The 19144-nt window shown below is 28.4% G+C and overlaps 1 protein-coding gene across 1 annotated transcript in view; it reads left to right on the top strand.

Annotated features, from left to right (window-relative positions):
• The first annotated feature begins 259 nt into the window (after positions 1 to 259).
• LOC129314026 (LRR receptor-like serine/threonine-protein kinase FLS2) overlaps positions 260 to 19144 on the top strand; it is a 48135-nt gene continuing 29250 nt past the window's right edge. The window contains exons 1-4 of the mRNA XM_054957407.1: positions 260 to 947; positions 2561 to 2704; positions 6609 to 6755; positions 7976 to 8119. Coding sequence (XP_054813382.1) covers positions 260 to 947; positions 2561 to 2704; positions 6609 to 6755; positions 7976 to 8119 — 1123 coding nt within the window. The remainder of the gene's footprint in view (positions 948 to 2560; positions 2705 to 6608; positions 6756 to 7975; positions 8120 to 19144) is intronic.

A 19144-nucleotide genomic window follows, 5' to 3' on the forward strand; every position in this document is an offset into this window, starting at 1 on the left:
CTATCGTACCATTTCATCACAATTCTCATACATTAACAATAAAGGGAGCGATTTAAAAAAAATTTAATCGGAAAAGTTAAATTGAAGTGTCTTTCTCAATTGTGCTCTACGTAAAAAAATATTATATTTAGTTGCAAGGCATTAAAAAGTTGTCCTTATATTTATTCAAAAAAGAAAAGGGTTGTCCTTATCAACGTTGTTGCATATTTATAGAAAGGCCTTCTCCTCTTTCTTCTTCAACCTAAGAATCCCATACACCATGGCGAACCTTCGTTTCCATTTCTCCTTCTCCATGTTCTTATTGCTTTGTCTCATGATTCACCCCACTTGTTGTCATACCAATTTCAGTACTGATGAATTGGCACTTCGTGCCTTTAGATTTTCTGTGAGAGACCCTTATAATCACTTGGATGATTGGTCCAACTCTTCTTCCATCTGCAATTGGGTAGGGGTTACATGTGATTCTAATTATGGGAGAGTGAGGATCCTGGATCTTAGTGAAATGAGTCTTAAGAGAACCTTACCCTCACAAATTGGAAATCTATCTTTCCTTGTGAAGCTCTACCTTCACAGCAACAACTTTTATGGTGAGTTGCCAAAAGAGTTATTCCAACTACGCAAGTTGGAAATTCTCAACTTGAGCTATAATGCATTCAATGGAGTAATCCCAACTTGGATTGGAAGCTTGTCTGCACTTCAACACTTGATTCTCAACAACAATAGTTTGGATGGTGTTATTCCTTCAAGTATATCCAATTTGTCAAAGTTGGAGAGCTTGGAATGCAGATCCAATTTTATAAAAGGTTCCATTCCATTTGAAATTGGAAGACTAGGGAGATTGAAGATTTTGCGCATTTCAGTAAACAACCTTTCAAGAATAATACCTTCAGCTATTTCTAATTTATCCTCACTTGAGCGTATGATTTTATCTTACAACTCTTTATCAGGTATGTCTAGAATATCTGTGATATAACTATTATATATATATATATGATATATCTTTCACCGAACTATTTGATGGGTATAAATTAATTAGACATTCATTAAAAGGCTTTCAAGGTAGGGTTTTCTTATGCCTTCAATTAAACTATTTAGGGAGAATGACAAGTAAGGACCTTGCAACAACATTAATGTCAAATTAAAAACTTTAGTACTGAAACATGATAGAAAGAGTACTGAAATTTAAGAACATCAGTGTTGAAAAATCTTAATTTGATATTAATGTTCTTACAAGGTTCTTATTTGTCATTCTCCCTTATTTACTGTCTATCCCACGGCAATCACATTACAATTTTGACTAATCTTAATATTTGTATCACCCTATAAGTGTAATTAATCGACTGAACTGAATTGACAACTATTCTCACGTCAAAATTTTATAGATGGCATGAAACAAATATTTTTAAAAGATAATTATATTTTCAGGCTATTTTCATTTGAACCAAGGCTGGAGTCAAAATCAAGGTGGGCAAGAAATTTTATTAGAAGTAGATGATGTATATTAATATAAAACTTAAAAAATACAAATATATAAAGACAAAACATATTACCTTTAGAAAATTCCTTCAATAAAAAATTGTGAGGAATACAAAAAATTCACATTTTAATGATTCAGGAATGGTAGTGATTCAATTTCAACAAAGTTAATAATTTATTCATATTTTTATATAGTATTATATATGTCATGCATCATTTTCGCTGGATTTTGTATATATTATAATTATTGTTAGTAACTCTAATTTTTTTTACTTAATATACTTTTACTAATCAAATCAATACACATAGACTTTAATGTATTAATAATAAGAATTTTTTATGATAAATAATATTTATAAAAGATGCAAATGTCTTGATTTAGCTAGAAACAAGCCACTTAAATATATAACGCTAAGTATATAATTTTTCCTATTTTATATACGTTAGTTTTCATTAAAATGTTGTGTGTTTTGATATATATATATATATATATATTGTTAGAAAATTTTTCAAATTATTTATGATTATGATTCATTTAAAATATATTCATTTATCTTTAATTTTATTAATATTATTAAACCCACCCAACAATTTTCTAGATATGCACTTCAATTTAATCTTAAACTTTTTTTGAAAATAGTTTGTTATTCTAAAATACTTTTTGTTGATTGAACAGGTGCACGATAGCAATTTCCATCACCTTTTCATTGAATAACGCAGGCAAACGCACCACATAATGATGCACATTCTACTTTTACCTAATCATTTATGCAACATAAAAAAATAAGTACAATTTCAAAATTGGTCTATTTAATTTGAGAAAAAGAAATTTTTTGTCGAATAATAAGTGGTTGATAATTAACATTGTGTAGACCTCAAATTAGCAGCTACGTATCAAAAAAGATTGTTTGATTAATTATTTTCTCATTTTTAAATACAAATTTAGGAGTTATTATATCCTGATCACAATAACTTCAAAAGAATGCATTCATAAAATTACATTTGTTACTTATTTTTCTTTTTTATCATAATCATTTTGTACAAGCATTCATAATGATATGGTTTTCCCATTATCATATTGTAGGGAATATTCCCGAAACAATCGGTGCTCTCACAAACCCGAAAATAATAAGCCTAAGTTTTAACAAGTTGTCTGGCCAAATACCAAGAACTATTGGAAACTTGACTTTGCTTCAAGAATTAAGTCTCGATCACAATAACTTAGAAGGTACACTTTCAATCAATCATAATGTATAATTTTTCATTAATTTTATGTTATTTTTGGTCACATGTATGTCCCTCAATTGCATCCGCATGACATTGTTTAGAAATATTATTCTATTTACCTCTTTTTTTGGCTAAAAACCAAAGGCGAGCATACGATATTGTCATTGATTATGTGAAGATTTGTATTTCCAACTCCATGTCCTCTAAACAGGTATTCGAATTATCAAAGTATACTTCCTTTGAGAAAATTAATATTTGATGCTGGTTATTTTTCAATTATATATCAGAAATAATAAATTTTTTTATTTGAGTATGGTAAAATAATCGAATATTCTTTTGCAATACTCTTTTAACTATAGCTACATAATTTTTTCACGTCACATGCTTTCTTTTATAGAATTCCTTTTATAGTTACGTTGAAAACATGTAAAACTCTTCAAACAATTGCTTAGTATGTGTTTGGATAGATCGACTTTTTGAGGGGAAAAAATTGATTTTGCAATTAATTACCCAAACGGCAATCTTTCCAAAATATGATTTTTTTTCAAAAAATTGATTTTTCTGCAAAGCTATGAGAGGCAGCTTTTTGCGTTCAAATTACAAAGACATATGGGGAAAATTACAAAGAAGGCCCAAAAAAATTATAAGACAAGCACAAAATTTAATAGAAATAAAATCAAACTCTCTTTTCTTCTTTTTTTAGTAAAATTCAAACTTTGAATTTTCAAAAAAGTTACTAATATAAGTTTTTGTCAACCGCCACCCTCCACTGAACACTTGCTATAAAACTAATTTAAATAAAATATTAACTGGTAGAGAAAAATTAATATCATTTAATGTAAAATTGATGGTTATTATAAAGGTTATTGCAAAGGTCCACAAAGAGAGAGAGAGAGAGAGATTTTGCATCATTTGTTATATTGTTACATTTTTTTATGTTGTCAAAATTTCTAAACAGTGCTTAATGTCTTTGTCAAATATGGCTTATATTTGTAATGTCATTAGATATCAACTTGTACATTATCATCTTTATTAGTTATTGTAAAATTGATGTTTGGTATTTAAGAATAAAATATTTCTCTTTTATAAAATTTATTTGAATTAAGATATATTGAGTTATTTATTTATGTAAATTAAAATTTTTAATATTAATATAATTCAAATTTTTATAATTAATCAGATATATAATTTAAATAATATATTTTACTTTTTAAATATTAGATACAAATTTATCAATAATTTATTTTTGAAAGGCAATGTCCTTTATAGTAATTTATACAGCTAAAATTGATTCTGAATAAATTATCAAAACATCTTCAATTCTGTTAAAATTAATTTTAGAAAAACAGTATCCAAATAGATTACATTATAACATAATTAATTATGATTAAAATATACTATTTAATCAATTATTTTCATAATTTATTATACCCAACTAAAATCCAAATAGGCACTTAATATTTTAATCAATTTGCATGTGCCGTTGAGGTTTTGACTGATTTTATCCTCACCTGAGACTTGACAGTAATTCCCCCAATATCTTACTTGCTTAATATATGCCATTTTTGGTTATTCTCTTATATTTGGCACTTATATGCTGAAAAGACTTGAACAAGCCTACATTCTAGAGCCTAAACCTAACCTTTGTCTCGTTTGTTTACTCACTTGTCGGTTCAAAATATGCATACTATGTGTCTGAAATTTTGTTTTTACAATTAAATGATTGTACAAAAGTAACCCGTTAATCATTGTTCATTTAAGTGATGATTGTAAGAACATGTCCAAATTAAAGCGTAAATAAATCTACAATAATTTCGATTGGAAGCCAATTTTGTGGAAGAAATTTCTTTTGAAAAGACAGAGATATGATGTTGATATACAATCAAAATTTTAGGTTATTTCTATTTTTTTTTTAAGACACAAAAAGAATCTAAAGAAGATGAAAAGAGAGAAAGCTACCAGCTCAGAGGAACTCATCCGAACTCCGTAATATACCTCCTAACCTTCAAATATGAGATTGGATGATTTTGAGAGGCTTTTGGGAGGCTTATTTATAATAAGTCCGTTCTCATTGGGTTTAGAATCCATCCAAATCATGTCTTATCATATCTGATATGCTAATATCTAATTTAAAATATATTAAAATATTTAATTTCTACTTTCGGCTTCTATATCTGCACACGGTCGATACAAGTTCAGCCATGTCCACACTTGGTCAAGGAGCTTGTCTGTGACTTAAGAAGTGCACAGCATTTGCCAGTGACCAAATGCGTTTAGGAACTTCGGAATCACCATAGTGAGTTACGTCCGTGATCGGAGACAGTCCTCACAAGCTTGCCACAACCGGAAGTGTCTTTTTGGAATGATTTCTTGGCCTTTAACTTTGGGTTTCATGTTTTAAGCCCTTGTTCATGATATTTTGTTTCCTTTTCCTAGAAATATACCAAAATCTCCAAGTGATGCATTTTAACTAATTTTATCTTTAATTCACACATTAATCAGTCCTATAGTTTTACCAAATTTAATTTTAATATGATAAAATGGTACCATTATATATTAGTGTTGTGTGTAAAATTAAACTTCATTTCTGTATAATATTTTTGTTTGGGATTAACTCTTTAGTTTGTGTTCATTTAACGTGGAACTTATATGATTAGCTTGTTATCAGGTCTGAAGGTAAAAATATAATAAAAATAATTGTTTGATAATGTTTAATATATGAAATTTTTCGAAGAGATCCAGCACAAGTGGGAAATGTTACTACCACATTTTTTTTATTCTATATAATCACACATAATTCTGGTTACTCTACCAATTAAATTTTAAACTACATATGAATAATTTAGGATATATTTTGTATTTATGACAATTAAGTTTTCCATAGAGTTAATTCGAGTAATGTTCTAAATTTTGCATTGATTGCATTTACTCTTCCCTCTCTGCCATTTTGTCTATGTCCTTGCTTTTACCCTTTTGTCTATTTCTTTTTCCTTGCTTTTGCCCTCTTTGCTTCGCCATAGGGAGGAAACAAAATCAGGGGAAGATATTAAATTAATTATTTTCTGTTCTACCTCTTTTATCAGTTTTTGCATGCATTTTATTGAAGACATATTAAGATAATTATTTTGATACATTTTATTTTAATATTTAAAATAGGGTGAATACTATAATACATGATAATAATTAATTTTATGCACGCAAATAAATGTGTTATGTGGCGCGCGCGCACACATGTAATTTTATATATTTAAGGGGCTTATTTCTAATTAAATCGATCTATGTAGGCTATTTTATAACTTATCGACTTGTTTTAGCTTTTTTAATTTAATATTTAGTAATTTATTGATAAACTTAATATTTTTATAATTTAAAAATAATACTTAATTGTATATAGACTCTTTTTGCAATATTATAATTTAATTTTGAATATTTTTTCTTGAAATATCAAATCAAAATAGGAGATATTTATCATAAAATTCATGCTTTTTCGGACATTATAAACTTAAATTTGGGTTGGAAATTTATCATTCAAACAAGTTTATGTTTGTCGAATTGACTTTTAAGAAAAAAAAAATTCAAACATAAATTAATTAATGCCGCTGATTTTTATCCTAAGTTCTATTTGCAAACCTCAATTTATTCTAACTTTAATTTTACAATTTCTAATCCAAACATTCCCTAAATATTATTATATATCACATCTCCTTCTGTAGTTCTATTTCTTATTTATTTTTATTTTCCTTTTTCTTTATTAAATTGCAGGAGATATTCCAATAGAGATTGGCCATCTTCAAAAGCTAAAAATTCTATATTTGGATACTAATAAGTTGTCTGGCCACATACCATCAAATATCTTCAATATATCAGAGTTGCAAACATTGATTTAAGCTGGAATAACTTGTCAGGAAGTATTCCCTCTGATATATGTCATGGGCTTCAAAATGTACAAGCGTTACATCTTCAGGCCAATGGATTATCAGGAGCCCTGCCATCTAAATGGATACAATGCAAAGAGCTCAAATACTTACAATTAGAATACAACTCTTTCACAGGTTTGAGCTACCCTACTATGTCAATTGTAACTTTAATTTCTTGCAAAAACATTTTAATTGCACGTTAATGATTTGGGATTGATCGAGGCCATAGAAGAAGAATAGAAAATCTATTTTTTATATTTCCATATAAGAAAAATAGGTAAAGTGAACAATAAAAAAATATGTGGTTGATGATCACATCTTGGGAAAACATTAAACGTTTTAATCTTTCTCTCCAAATACAATTTTCTTTTTTGTATTGACCTTTGTTGGCTTTTTATCTTCATATATGGTTTTTTAAAATGTGGAAAAATACTTTAAATTTGTATTTCGAACCATTTATCTCTATTTTTAGATAACTTGTATTAAATTTTATGTTAAAATTGCCTTTAAAACATCTGTAAGTAGTCATCCCATGTATATATTTAAAATTATAACTGCATCATTTTAACAAATAAAATTAAAAATGTATTAATTTATTAATAACTGGTTCGTCCATGGTTGACTTGTGAACCGTGAACCACTTCTTCAGCCAGTTCAGTTTTTATATTACCATATTGCAGGAGATATTCCCAAAACAATTGGTGCTCTCACAGATTTGAAAATGTTTTCATGTCACATGTTTCATAGAATTCCCTATATAGTTACGTTAAAACCACGTAAAACTATTCAAACAGTTACTATGAGGGAGGTGAAGTGAATTAAACCGATGACTAATGACAAGTAATGATATTCAGCCTCCGAATTACTATATACTTATTTTGAATTAACATGGTGTCTACTTCCAAACTCGAACGAGTAACTTGCGTCTACTGTATTGAGGCAAGTGATCGATGAGAATAAACTTGATATTCAACTTCAAGAAAAAAAGGTTCCAGCTTTTATGACAGGTGGATTTTAGCTAGTGACCCTCAAGTGCAACACCAATTCTCCTTTCTTGGTGCTCTTGACATATAATTGTACAGAAGCTTCCCGAGATGAATGATTGGAACAATGCTGATAACTCTACTAGCTAGTTATTATGTTGTGAAATCATGATTTTAGTTTTCCTTAAGAGCATTATTATTTTTCCATTTTCTTTTAAATAAAAATCCAGGAGTTATTATATCTTGATCGCAATAACTTTAAAACAATCCATTAATAATTAAATTATTTTGTTACTTATTTTTCTTTTTTATCATAATCATTTTATATGTGAGCACTCATAATAATGTGGTTTTCTCATTACCATATTGCAGAAGAAATTCCCAAAACAATTGGCATATTCATAAAGCTAAAAAATCTAAGCCTAGGTGTTAACAAATTGTCTGGCCAAATGCCAAAAAGTATTGGAAACTTGACTGTGCTTCAGGAATTATATCTCGATGCCAATAACTTAGAAGGTATTCTTTCAACTAATCATAATGCATAATTTTCCATTAATATTTTGTATTATTATGGGTCATGTGGTGCCTGCCTCAATTGCATCTGCATGATATATTGTTTGTAAATATATTACCATGTTTGCCTTTTTTTGTTTTCGGGGCTTAAAAACAAAGGTGAGCGTACAATATTGTTATTGATTATGTGAAGATTTGCATTTCTAACTCCATGTCTTCCTATATGGTACGTGTAATCGAATTACCATAGTTAGCACGTTTTATGCATTGCATGAAAACAACTTTCCAAAAGTATACTTCTTTATTCAAATTAGCTTCCCCTAAGAAAATTAATATTTGATAATTCTTTGACTACTGTCATTTTTCAATGATATATTGGTGATAATATATGTTTTAATTTGAGTAAGATAAAATAATCGAATGTTCTTTGCAATTCTCTTTTGGCTAGATAGAAAATGTTTTCACGTCACATGTTTCATAGAATTCCCTATATAGTTACGTTAAAACTACGTAAAACTATTCAAACAGTTACTATCTCGATATTTTAATCAATTTGTTTTGTCATTAGGGTTTTGATTATTAATTGTGTTCTTATTTGGGACTTGATTGTAACTCTCCAAATATCTTACTTTATTAATACCCCTCCCATTTGATATTTTTAACCAAGTTACAGTCTCAATAAGTTAGTAACTTATCTTTAAGCTAATGTTATCTTTTCATATTTGTTCTTATTTAGTTAGGGAATCTCACTTAAAGGTTTCAGTTGAGTAGTTTATTAAGGGTATTTTTGAAAAAACCTATTAATTACATATTGAAAAACTAAAAGTACCTTAGCAAAAATGCCTTATATTTTTTAATAGTGTGAATATATGACATCTTTAGTAATTGTCATATACTTGGCACTTATATGCTGCAAATACTTGTACAAGCCGACATTTTAGGGACTAAACATGTACTTGGCACTTGTATGCTGCTAATACTTAGGTTCCAAGTATGCATATTATGTGGGTGAAATTTTTCTTTTATATATAAATGATTATCTAAAAGTAACCCATTAGTTATTATTGTTTTAAGTCATGATGACGTAAGGACGTGTCTTATGTTAATTACTTTTCACGCGTATTCTTTATTTCCTTTAATACTTAACTTTTGTCTTCACCTTTTCATTGGCTACTCTTATTTTCTTGGCTTTCATACTTAATTATTTTCTTCACCTTTCAAGGAAAATTCCTTCAACTATTTTTGGCTTATCTTCACTTGAGCATTTGTCATTATCATGCAACTCTTTCATAGCTATATCTTTGATTGTATCGGATAAATTCATACTTTATCCTAATCATTGCAAACAATTTTATAGGTGTTAGTATGCCTTCAGATAAGTTATTTACAATATATTATTCAACATTGATTTTGTTGGAAAATAATTGTGTCCCTTGTAACTTGTCCAACGTGGCACTTACAGTAATTAAAAATAGTAAAAATTGTTTAGGATATAGATTGATAAAATAAGTATATGGACCAACTTGCATTGAATTCAAGTATAGAGATTGAGTTACAAATTCTATGAATCTGTAGGGACTAAATAATTAGTTTTTCCTTATTTATATATGTAAAATTTTATTCCAATTGTTTTGTGAGTTTTGATATATATCGTTAGAAATTTTCATATTATTTATGATTAATTTTTAGAGCAAAATATATTCATTAACCTTTAATTTCATTATTATTCCTGAAACCACCCCATAATTTCCAAAATATAGACTTTAATTTAATTTTTAATTCTGATGAAAATAAAGATTCTAAAATACTTTTTTTATTAATTAAAAGGTGCATCATAGCAATTTCAAACTTACTAATATAATGCTTTCAATATGAATGATTCCATTAACTGATGTTGTTCAAAACATTACTCAAGAAGGTTTTTACATGTTTGGGAAAACTTTTTTTTTTTTGGAAAAAAAAAATATAAGAATACTAGTGCAGTGTAGCTGTGTCACTAAAATTTCTCTCAGTTTTTAGTATTGCTTCAGGCATAATTATGATTTCAGTGACTTGAAAGGAACATATGAGAATTTTTTTTTATTATGACATTAAAAGATTATATTTTGATTCAATCAAATCCACAAACTTAAATTGAGAGGAAATTTGCAATGGCAATATAAAATATGGATAAAGTGCATAGGGAATTGGAATAATATAGTAAAACAGAAAGTGACCATGTGCAACAACCTTAATCAGTCCATTCCCACCCAAAACATCTCTCACTTTTCATGTAGGATGCCAATTGCGTGAATTGCATGCATCTGCATGCTTTAGAATGCATCACCACTCTTAACGATATGTTTTTTATATTGTCATGTACATCACAAGAGATATTGCCGAAACCATTTGCAAACTTACAAGTATGGAAATAATGGTCTTAGATGTTAATATCTTCTAGCTTTTTAAATAAATTTATCAGCACCTTTATTAGAAACATTTGTTTTTCCTTTTTGTCCTTTTACACTTGGGTATTTTAATCATATCCCGAGCAATAATTCTAAGGAAATGGGTGATCTTCTAAATTTAAAAAATATGAACTCATTCACATCAGTGCCCATGGTTTTCTTTGCCTCGTTTTCTACCTTTTGGAGTTTTGGTGGTCTTGAGAGCAATATGGAAAACATTATTTACATTTAATCCTTACTATCTTTGATCATTATACTTTCGATCCCTCAGCTACGTATTTAGGTTTGTGGTTCAGATGCACAAGAATTGTGTTGTGGAATTTGCAACACTTTTGTGTCCATCAAATAGGGAAGTGTTACTCTGTTTTCCTCTATTTTTTTGGCTAGAAAATAGAGGTAAGCATATAATCCTATTCTTTCAGTTTCATCAAATATTCCCAAAGGGACTAATACTATTCTTAATTCCATGAAGATTTGCCCCTCTGACACCATTCATACTCTTTTCTTTTGAGTCTCTCAATGGTTTTTCAATTTTCTGCTTCAATTCTCTCGATAGAGACATTAGAGGTATTGAACAAATAGATTATGGGTTGTTTTGCCTTTGTTCTTGTGAGGAACTGCCTTTTTGTTTTCCACATCACCACTTTTTTAATACGGCTAGGACTTTTTTTTTCCCTCATTACTTCTTTAGAATGCTACATTTTGGGCCAAAATCAAACAACAAGAATTCTGTGATGATGTTGAATATATAATTTTTTATAAAGTTTGTCTGAAGTGAAATTTTTTTGTTGATTTAGAGAGTATTTTTCTTTGCTACAAACATTATTATAATTTTAACTTGGACTCATCAAAATGACTCTAAGCCTATGCCCTACAAACAAGTTAATTCTTCAACTTGTTTATTAAATTTATGATTCTGGTTCATTTTATGGTAGATACAAATTTAAATAGCTGAATTTGTTGAAAGTTATGTTTTACATAAACATTATATAGACCCTTATTAGAATTTCATATTGGAGGGATAATATCCAAAACGTGTTTATATATATATATATATATATGTATTAATGTTGAAGTCTGTAAGTGTCACCATCTTGAGAAATTCCATTCATCTAAAATAGAATATGTTATTTCACAAAAAAATAATTAATATATGAATTTCAATGCTGATTCTGGTTGACAATGAAGGATTTCAGTATGCCAAAGCCAATAATCGAAATTTAAATATACGAGTGACATATATATTTTAACTATGAAGTAAGTCTCTAACTGCCATTGTGCTAGTAAAATTCTTTCACTCTTTTGATAATTTCTTTTTTCAGTTTAATATATATGGCCTCTAACTTTCATTTGCCAACACTACTGCACGGACCAAAAATTGTCATGTTATAATTTTATTTGAAACTTGGGGTCCAAGAGTGATCGTTTTAACATTTTCTCTTTTTATTTTTTAACTTTCTTTTATATAAATTTTAGTTAAAATACTAAATTCATTATTAGAAAAGGTCACCATTTGGGGCAAACTTATTAATAAGAGAGCCAAAAGGGTCTCAATTTAGCTTTATACTTTCTGTACAGTATCCTAATTCTAAAATTAAAGAAGAATAAGTTATTAATAATTTATGTTGGAATATTAGAATATTGGGTGACTAGAGTTAATCACTTAGTTTTTGTTGACCCTAAAATACTTAATTCTGGACCAGATTATGGTGCTCATCATGTGCTCCCATGAATATTAGATGAGGGGTGGGAGGATGGGAACAATGGAGGGAGGCAGTGGGAGTAGACGAAGTGATGGAATGAAGGAGAGGTCTGATCCTTCTATTTTGCCCCTCCACTTCCTTCTATTTACCCTCTCTATCCCTCTCCCATTACTCATATTTCATGTCATACAACCATCATCTATATATATATATATATATATTGAGAGAGAGAGAGTGATGTCCACAAATGGATAATAGACAAATTGACATGGACGTCACTTACATTACATGTTCTGCCTCTCCTCCCCTCCTACTTCAAAAGTCATCGCAACTTCATCAGCTAGCAGGGAGAATGATAAAGAAGTCCCCAAAGGATTGACAAATTCAAGTTACATCCTAAGTGCCAAATTTCAATGATTTGCAGCTCAATCTCTCAATTTTGCAACTCTATTGTGACTAATTTGCAACTTATATTCTAAATTTTAACAAAGAAAACAAATTTTTTTATTCTTCAACCATATTAAAATTTCAAAAACTAGATGCAAATTCATCACAATACAGTTGTAAAATTTAGAGACGGACTTGTAAATTTTTAAAGTTTGATATTTGTGACCTCTTTGTCATTCTCCCAAGTTAGTTTAGTCCGCATCATAAGGGAGCTTTTTTCCCCTTAAAAAAAAAAAGGGGAGGATAATTCTAATTCATTCCCGGGCCGGCTCCACCATCATTGTGCTCTTGTCAGTTGTCACTGCCTCCTTCTCCAAAGCTCCTTCCCTCTAGTCTCCTGCTTGGTATCAAAATAAAACCTCAATATGTACAATATAAATTTCGTTATCGCCACCCTGTCTCCGTGTTATAAATCATGCGGCTCTCCTTAAATTCAATTTAAGAGTAGTCACACTTTCCAAAGCTAAATAATATGGCTTTCCAAAATAATTTATGTTCACCAAAAAATATTTTGAATATAAAATATTTTACTGTTAAAATATATGCAGATCAATTCAACAACTTAAAAAATACTAGAATAAAATTGTTGTTTGAATGAATGACATAGGATGTAGAGGAAAAACGTTTTATGCATTCCTTCAACAAACAAAAACAAGGGTCAAATTTTAAAATACTTTCACTTTTCTTCAAGATTTGCATCTTGTTCATAATATTTTACAAGGTAATTTTACTTCAATTTATGATGCTCCAGCTATATTTTATTCTTTTTTAGATTGTTTTCTCATATTCTATAAAAACACAATGTATTTTCTCTTCCTTTTTTCCATTTGTTCATAAGTTTGTGTATCTGTAAAATTTTCTTTTCCAACAATTTTTTATGCATTTAAATAAGTATCTAGTTATCTTTAGTTTTAGGGATGCTAGTTAGGAGGTTTTGTGGAGCATTTTGTTTGTTTGGAACAGAGAAAGCTCAATTTGGAGTGAGGAAAAAAGAATTTGCCCAAATGTTGGTCTCTAATCTTATGAATAACATTGCCTTTCTGGTCAAAATACAATTAATTAATATATTAGAGTTGAATGTACTTATTGGGTGATAGTATTAATATCAACATCAATATTAGCACATGAAGTCTTTATCTCACTTGTTCCCTTTCAATGGTTAACGAGGATTAGAAAATAGTATAGAACTTTATTCCTTTAATTTTACTAATTTTAATTTTGATACGGCAATAAATGCTATCATTATTATTGAAGAGGTTCAACACAAATGCAGAGTGTTACAACCACACTTTTTTTTTTTGCAAAGTTTAATGGACATCATCACAATAAACTTTTTGGCAACTGATCTATTAGTTATTACGTTATGAATTCATGATTTTAGTTATCGTTAATTTTAATGATGTTGGTGAGTTTCCATGTCTTCTCTTCTGGAGCATCTAAGTTCATTCTTCAAATTATGATGTCCTAGCTAGAATTTTTTTAGATTATTTTCTTAAAATTACTATGAACAAAATGAATTTTATTTTTCTTTTTTGTCTTTAGTTTTATTATAAGATTGTGTGTTCATGAATTTCTTATTTCAGTAATTTGTTATGCATAAAAATAAGTCTTCAGTTATTTTCTATTGTAGTGATGCTAGTTAGGGCACGCCTCTTCTCATTCGGGGAGCCAATTTTCTGGAAGATTTTTTTCTGAAAAAAATAGTAATTATTTGTTGGTTTGATGGAATCTTTTTCTTTGATACAAACACCCAAATAGTTTTAACTTGGACTCCTTAAAGTGAGTCCAAACCAATGCCCTACAAGTTAATTCTTCAACTTGTTTACTAAATATATGATAATGATTTGTTACATGGTAGATATAAATTTATATAGGTGAATTTGTTGAAAGTTGTGCTTTACATAATTATTACATAGACCCTCATTAGAATTTCATATTGGAGATAATATCTAAAATGTGTTTATAACAAATTTGCAACTTCATATTTGTGGCCCAAGAGCATTATAACCTTTTCTCTTTTTATTTTGCAACTTCGGCCTTTTTAGTTAAAATATTAAATTCATAATGATTAGAAAAAGCCAATATTGGGAGAAAACTCATTAATGCGAGAGACAAAGGTCGCAAATTGGCTTTTATACTTCTTGTACACTATCCTAGTTCCGAAATTGAAGAACCATAAGTTATCAGTAGTTTCAAAAGTTATCTTATCAGTTTCCTTCCCTCCTGTATGGTACATCAAGAGTTAAATTTTGATGACTGGATTTAATGGATCTTTTATATATATAACATTGTAGGACGTATTCCTGAACAGATTGGTAATCTTAAAAGTCTGAAAATTCTATATTTAGACACCAATCAATTTTCTGGCCAAATACCATCAACTATCTTTAATATATCTGAGCTGCAAAAGACTGACTTGAGTTGGAATAATTTGTCGGGAGGCATTCCCTCAAATAAATGTCAGGACTTCCAAATTTACAAGCTTTACATCTTCAAGTCAACAAATTATTTGGAGCTATACCTTCTGGTTGGACGCAATGCAAGCAGCTCAAACAGTTAGAATTAGAAATCAACTTTTTCACAGGTATGTACTACTCATTATGCCAAATCTCTAAATTCAATCTTACCAAATATGTTTTGATTGCACTTTTATGCATTGGACATTGGTGTTAATAAAAACCATTCAATAAACTGGACTTCCTTAATTTTTATTTAAACAAAAATCCTTCTCAACAAATTAAGTTATATTTATAAAAATAAACAACTCAGGAGCCCATATCAAACATATTTTTGAAAGAAATATGAAGTAAAATAAAAAATAGGGTATTATTTTTCATTAAATATAAATTCTTCTTTTTTCTTAGAAAGGCTTTCATCAGGCTTCACAATCTAGCACCCCGTTTTTGTGTTCGACCCTCCCTTATGTACATATGTATACACAGCCACATAAAATCAAGACCCTATCGGATCAATTTCAACATATCAACCTTCTGCTACAAAGATTGGTATTTATATTCATTAATGTTTCTAAAACTGCAATCAAACCCTAATTTGCCTTCAGATCCCAAAACTGTAGTTTGGTAGTTGACGATGGTTCTCATAATGTGAGGGAACATGTTAGCAGTTTGGTTATTCTTTCTTCCTTCTTGCACCTAGGTCGTCGTTTGGAGTTTGAAAAGTATGTCAATTGTGGGCATGTATTAATTTGAAAAATTATATCTAATTGCTACTATTATTTTTTCGTTTTTTATTTCCGTTTTATTCTTTCATACAAAATATTTTCTTTATTTTGTGAAAACAATTATTATAAGAATATTTTGATTTGTTGTCTTTACGCAAATTTCTTATATTTTAAGGGAGTGGATTAGGGGGGGAAAAAGTTTCAAATGAGTCTATATTCTTTTTTTTTGGCTGTTTGTTTAATATAAAAAAGTAAATAATATTTAGATAGTTTAGATATTTATGAAAATTGATTTATCTTCCAATTTTTTTATAAAAGTCATTTACTATTTTATTTTTGGTTACAATAATAAAAAATAGTATTTATTTAGTTATTTCTAGATTTTATAATATCTTTATGGATCTCTATTTGTAAAAAATAATTTATTGTCTAGTTATTTTAAAATTTTATAATATCTTCATATATCTCCACATTTTTAGGTCATTTTCTCTTACATACTCTATCATATTATTTTAAGAAGCTATGCACAGAAATTTTTCAAAATAATTAGAAATATATTTTTTGTTTCAGATTGTAATTATTCTTAAAATTAAAAAAAAATATAAAATTTCAAAAAAATAGATTTTTGTCAAAAAAATAGGTGATTTTTTATGGGGTAAAAAAAAGCTTAAGAGCCCATTTGCTTCAGCTTATTTCATGAAAAATCACTTATTATCTGAAAAAAAAAACTATTCTATGAGTTTACGTGATATTTGTTTAAAATTTTGAAAACGATTAGAATAAAAAAGCATATCTATTATTATTTTAAAATGCTACTTTAAGTAGCTTCTGAAAATAATATGATATTGTAGATGAGGGAGAATGCTTATCCTAAAATTTTAAAATAATAAAATGATAAATTATTTTATAAAACAAAAGTCAAAGAAGAAATCATAAAATTTAAAAACAACTAACTGATAATCACTTTTTTATTATTGTAACCAAACATCAAATTATTTTTTTCTTTTTATACAATCTCTATAAGATAAATCTCTTCTTATAAAATCTCCAAACTATCTAAAAATCACTTATTTTGAATCTTAAAAAAATGGGCCCTAAATAAATTGGCCTTTAATGTCATTTTGTTTGGAAGACAACTCCATATCCTGTAAATAAAATAAATTAAATGAAATAATAACTGAGTGGTAGGGCTCTCATCACTTAAACAAGTGGTTAGAGGTTTGAATCCCAACTCTTGTGCATGTAGCAACTTACTTGCAAGAGGTCTACCTTTTATCCTTATTATCTTGGGAGAGATAATACTTGCCATCATCTGTGCCTACTCTTTGTGTTATAAAAATTAAGAAAGAAATACAGAGAGGGAGAGTGGAGGAGAGAGACTTTTTTTTCATTTTTATGCAAATGAAATTAATTTTCTAACTAACTAACTAATTATATTGTATTCATAAAAAAAAAAAAACTAATAAATAGCCGTTAAGAAACTTGTTTTAAGAAAAATAAAAAATTAAATAAGCAAAAGCTCAATACCCCATGCGTTACTACCCACTTTAAGTGATTTTTATATGCACCATTTTAAATAAATTGATTTAATTTTTCATTTTCATTTTCCATTTGTGTTCTTTTACTATATTGTTGGAGATATTCCTAAAAAATCTGCGGAGTTCATGGAAATTTTAAAATTATGATCTTGGATACTAAAAATTATGATGCTATATAGTATGTTGTTCCATGCTACGATCTCTCCCACTCTCACCTCTGCATTAAACACTTGATTAGTTTAGCTAACAACTAGGTCTTGTTGTCACACAATGTACATCATCATCATCGAGCATTACTTTTGATACCATATGTTATGCCATAACAGAATATTGGGACGTTGGACTTGGGCTGAGACATAAGCCCAATGAGCATTATTTTTCTAATAATTATTTCTTTCTTCTAGAATTATTACATTAGTTACAAATGATAAAACTGGAATCTTTGGATTTCTAACAAGGTGAGCAACGTCATAACATTTTTAAAGTGTGGCAGAATATTGGAAATATTTTATATAAGAATATGAAGAAGTTTGTTATTATTGTTGCGCTAAAGGTTATCACTATAAATTTAGATTTGTGAGTGAAAAGCTTTTTTCAAATAATGTCTTGTGCATTGGATTAATTCTTTAACTGTTTTTGGTAACTAGTGGTAGTTAGAACATGTTCTAGTGGCTGTTTACTCTAGAAAGCAGGTTTACCGGGGGGAGATCTAAGAAAGAGCAATCGTGCAGTAATGAGGTTGAATGCATTTTCACTCAACGTTGGAGCGTGCTTCAATGGAATTAGACAATTTATGTTTTAACTAATGTCTCCCTTATGTGTCAATCTTCTTTCAGGCCATATACCCAAAAGGATTACAAACTTGACTATGCTTCAACGGTTAATTATGCATTCCAATAACTTGGAAGGTATTCATCTAACAAATCTTTGCATTAGGTAGTTATGTTTATTTTATTTGTTGCTAAATTACGAGAAATGTTCCTAATAAAATTGGTGATCTTACAAACCTAAACTTTGAAGATATGTTTTAATAGTTTAATAAATTATATGTAATTAAATTCTTTTAGTTTCTAATGTGTTTGTTAACACTAAAAATATATTTCATAAGAGATTGTGATAGTTGAAATTGAGAATTTAAAAATTATTAAATATAATAAGTTTTCTTAATTTTAGCCATTAAATGGTATGCAATGGATGCACCTTTAAGACATCAAAAACTTGAGAGTATGATTGAATTTCTATATTTAGAATAAAATATTCAACTTCTCCAATGATACGAATAAATAAAAATTCTTTATCTTTTTTTCTAACAGAATTATTTTTTAATAAATTGAATTATATTTATAAAATCAATTTAAAGGATCTATGTAAAAGATAAATGTCCATCTTGTTATACTATATATGAATAGAAAGGCAAAATCTAGATGTAAAACTTGACTAACCTGACATAAAAAGGAGTATCAACAATCATACATCACATTAACTAGATATCTGTCTTTTCATTATTTTTAGTATTCATTTTTGATAACATCACTAGAACTAATCTTTTTTAATGCAAGTTTAATACCTATGGAAATAGGCAATCTTCATAAGCTTGAGATGTTAGAATTGTCACATAACAAGTTGAGCGGTTCTATGCCATTGAACATTTTTAATATTTCAACTTTGCAATTCTTACATCTTAAAAGCAATTTTATATCCGGCAATCTTCC

Source organism: Prosopis cineraria, unplaced genomic scaffold, assembly GCF_029017545.1.
Source record: "Prosopis cineraria cultivar Desert tree isolate PC_DT_omini unplaced genomic scaffold, ASM2901754v1 PC6, whole genome shotgun sequence".
NCBI classification, from domain to species: domain Eukaryota; kingdom Viridiplantae; phylum Streptophyta; class Magnoliopsida; order Fabales; family Fabaceae; genus Prosopis; species Prosopis cineraria.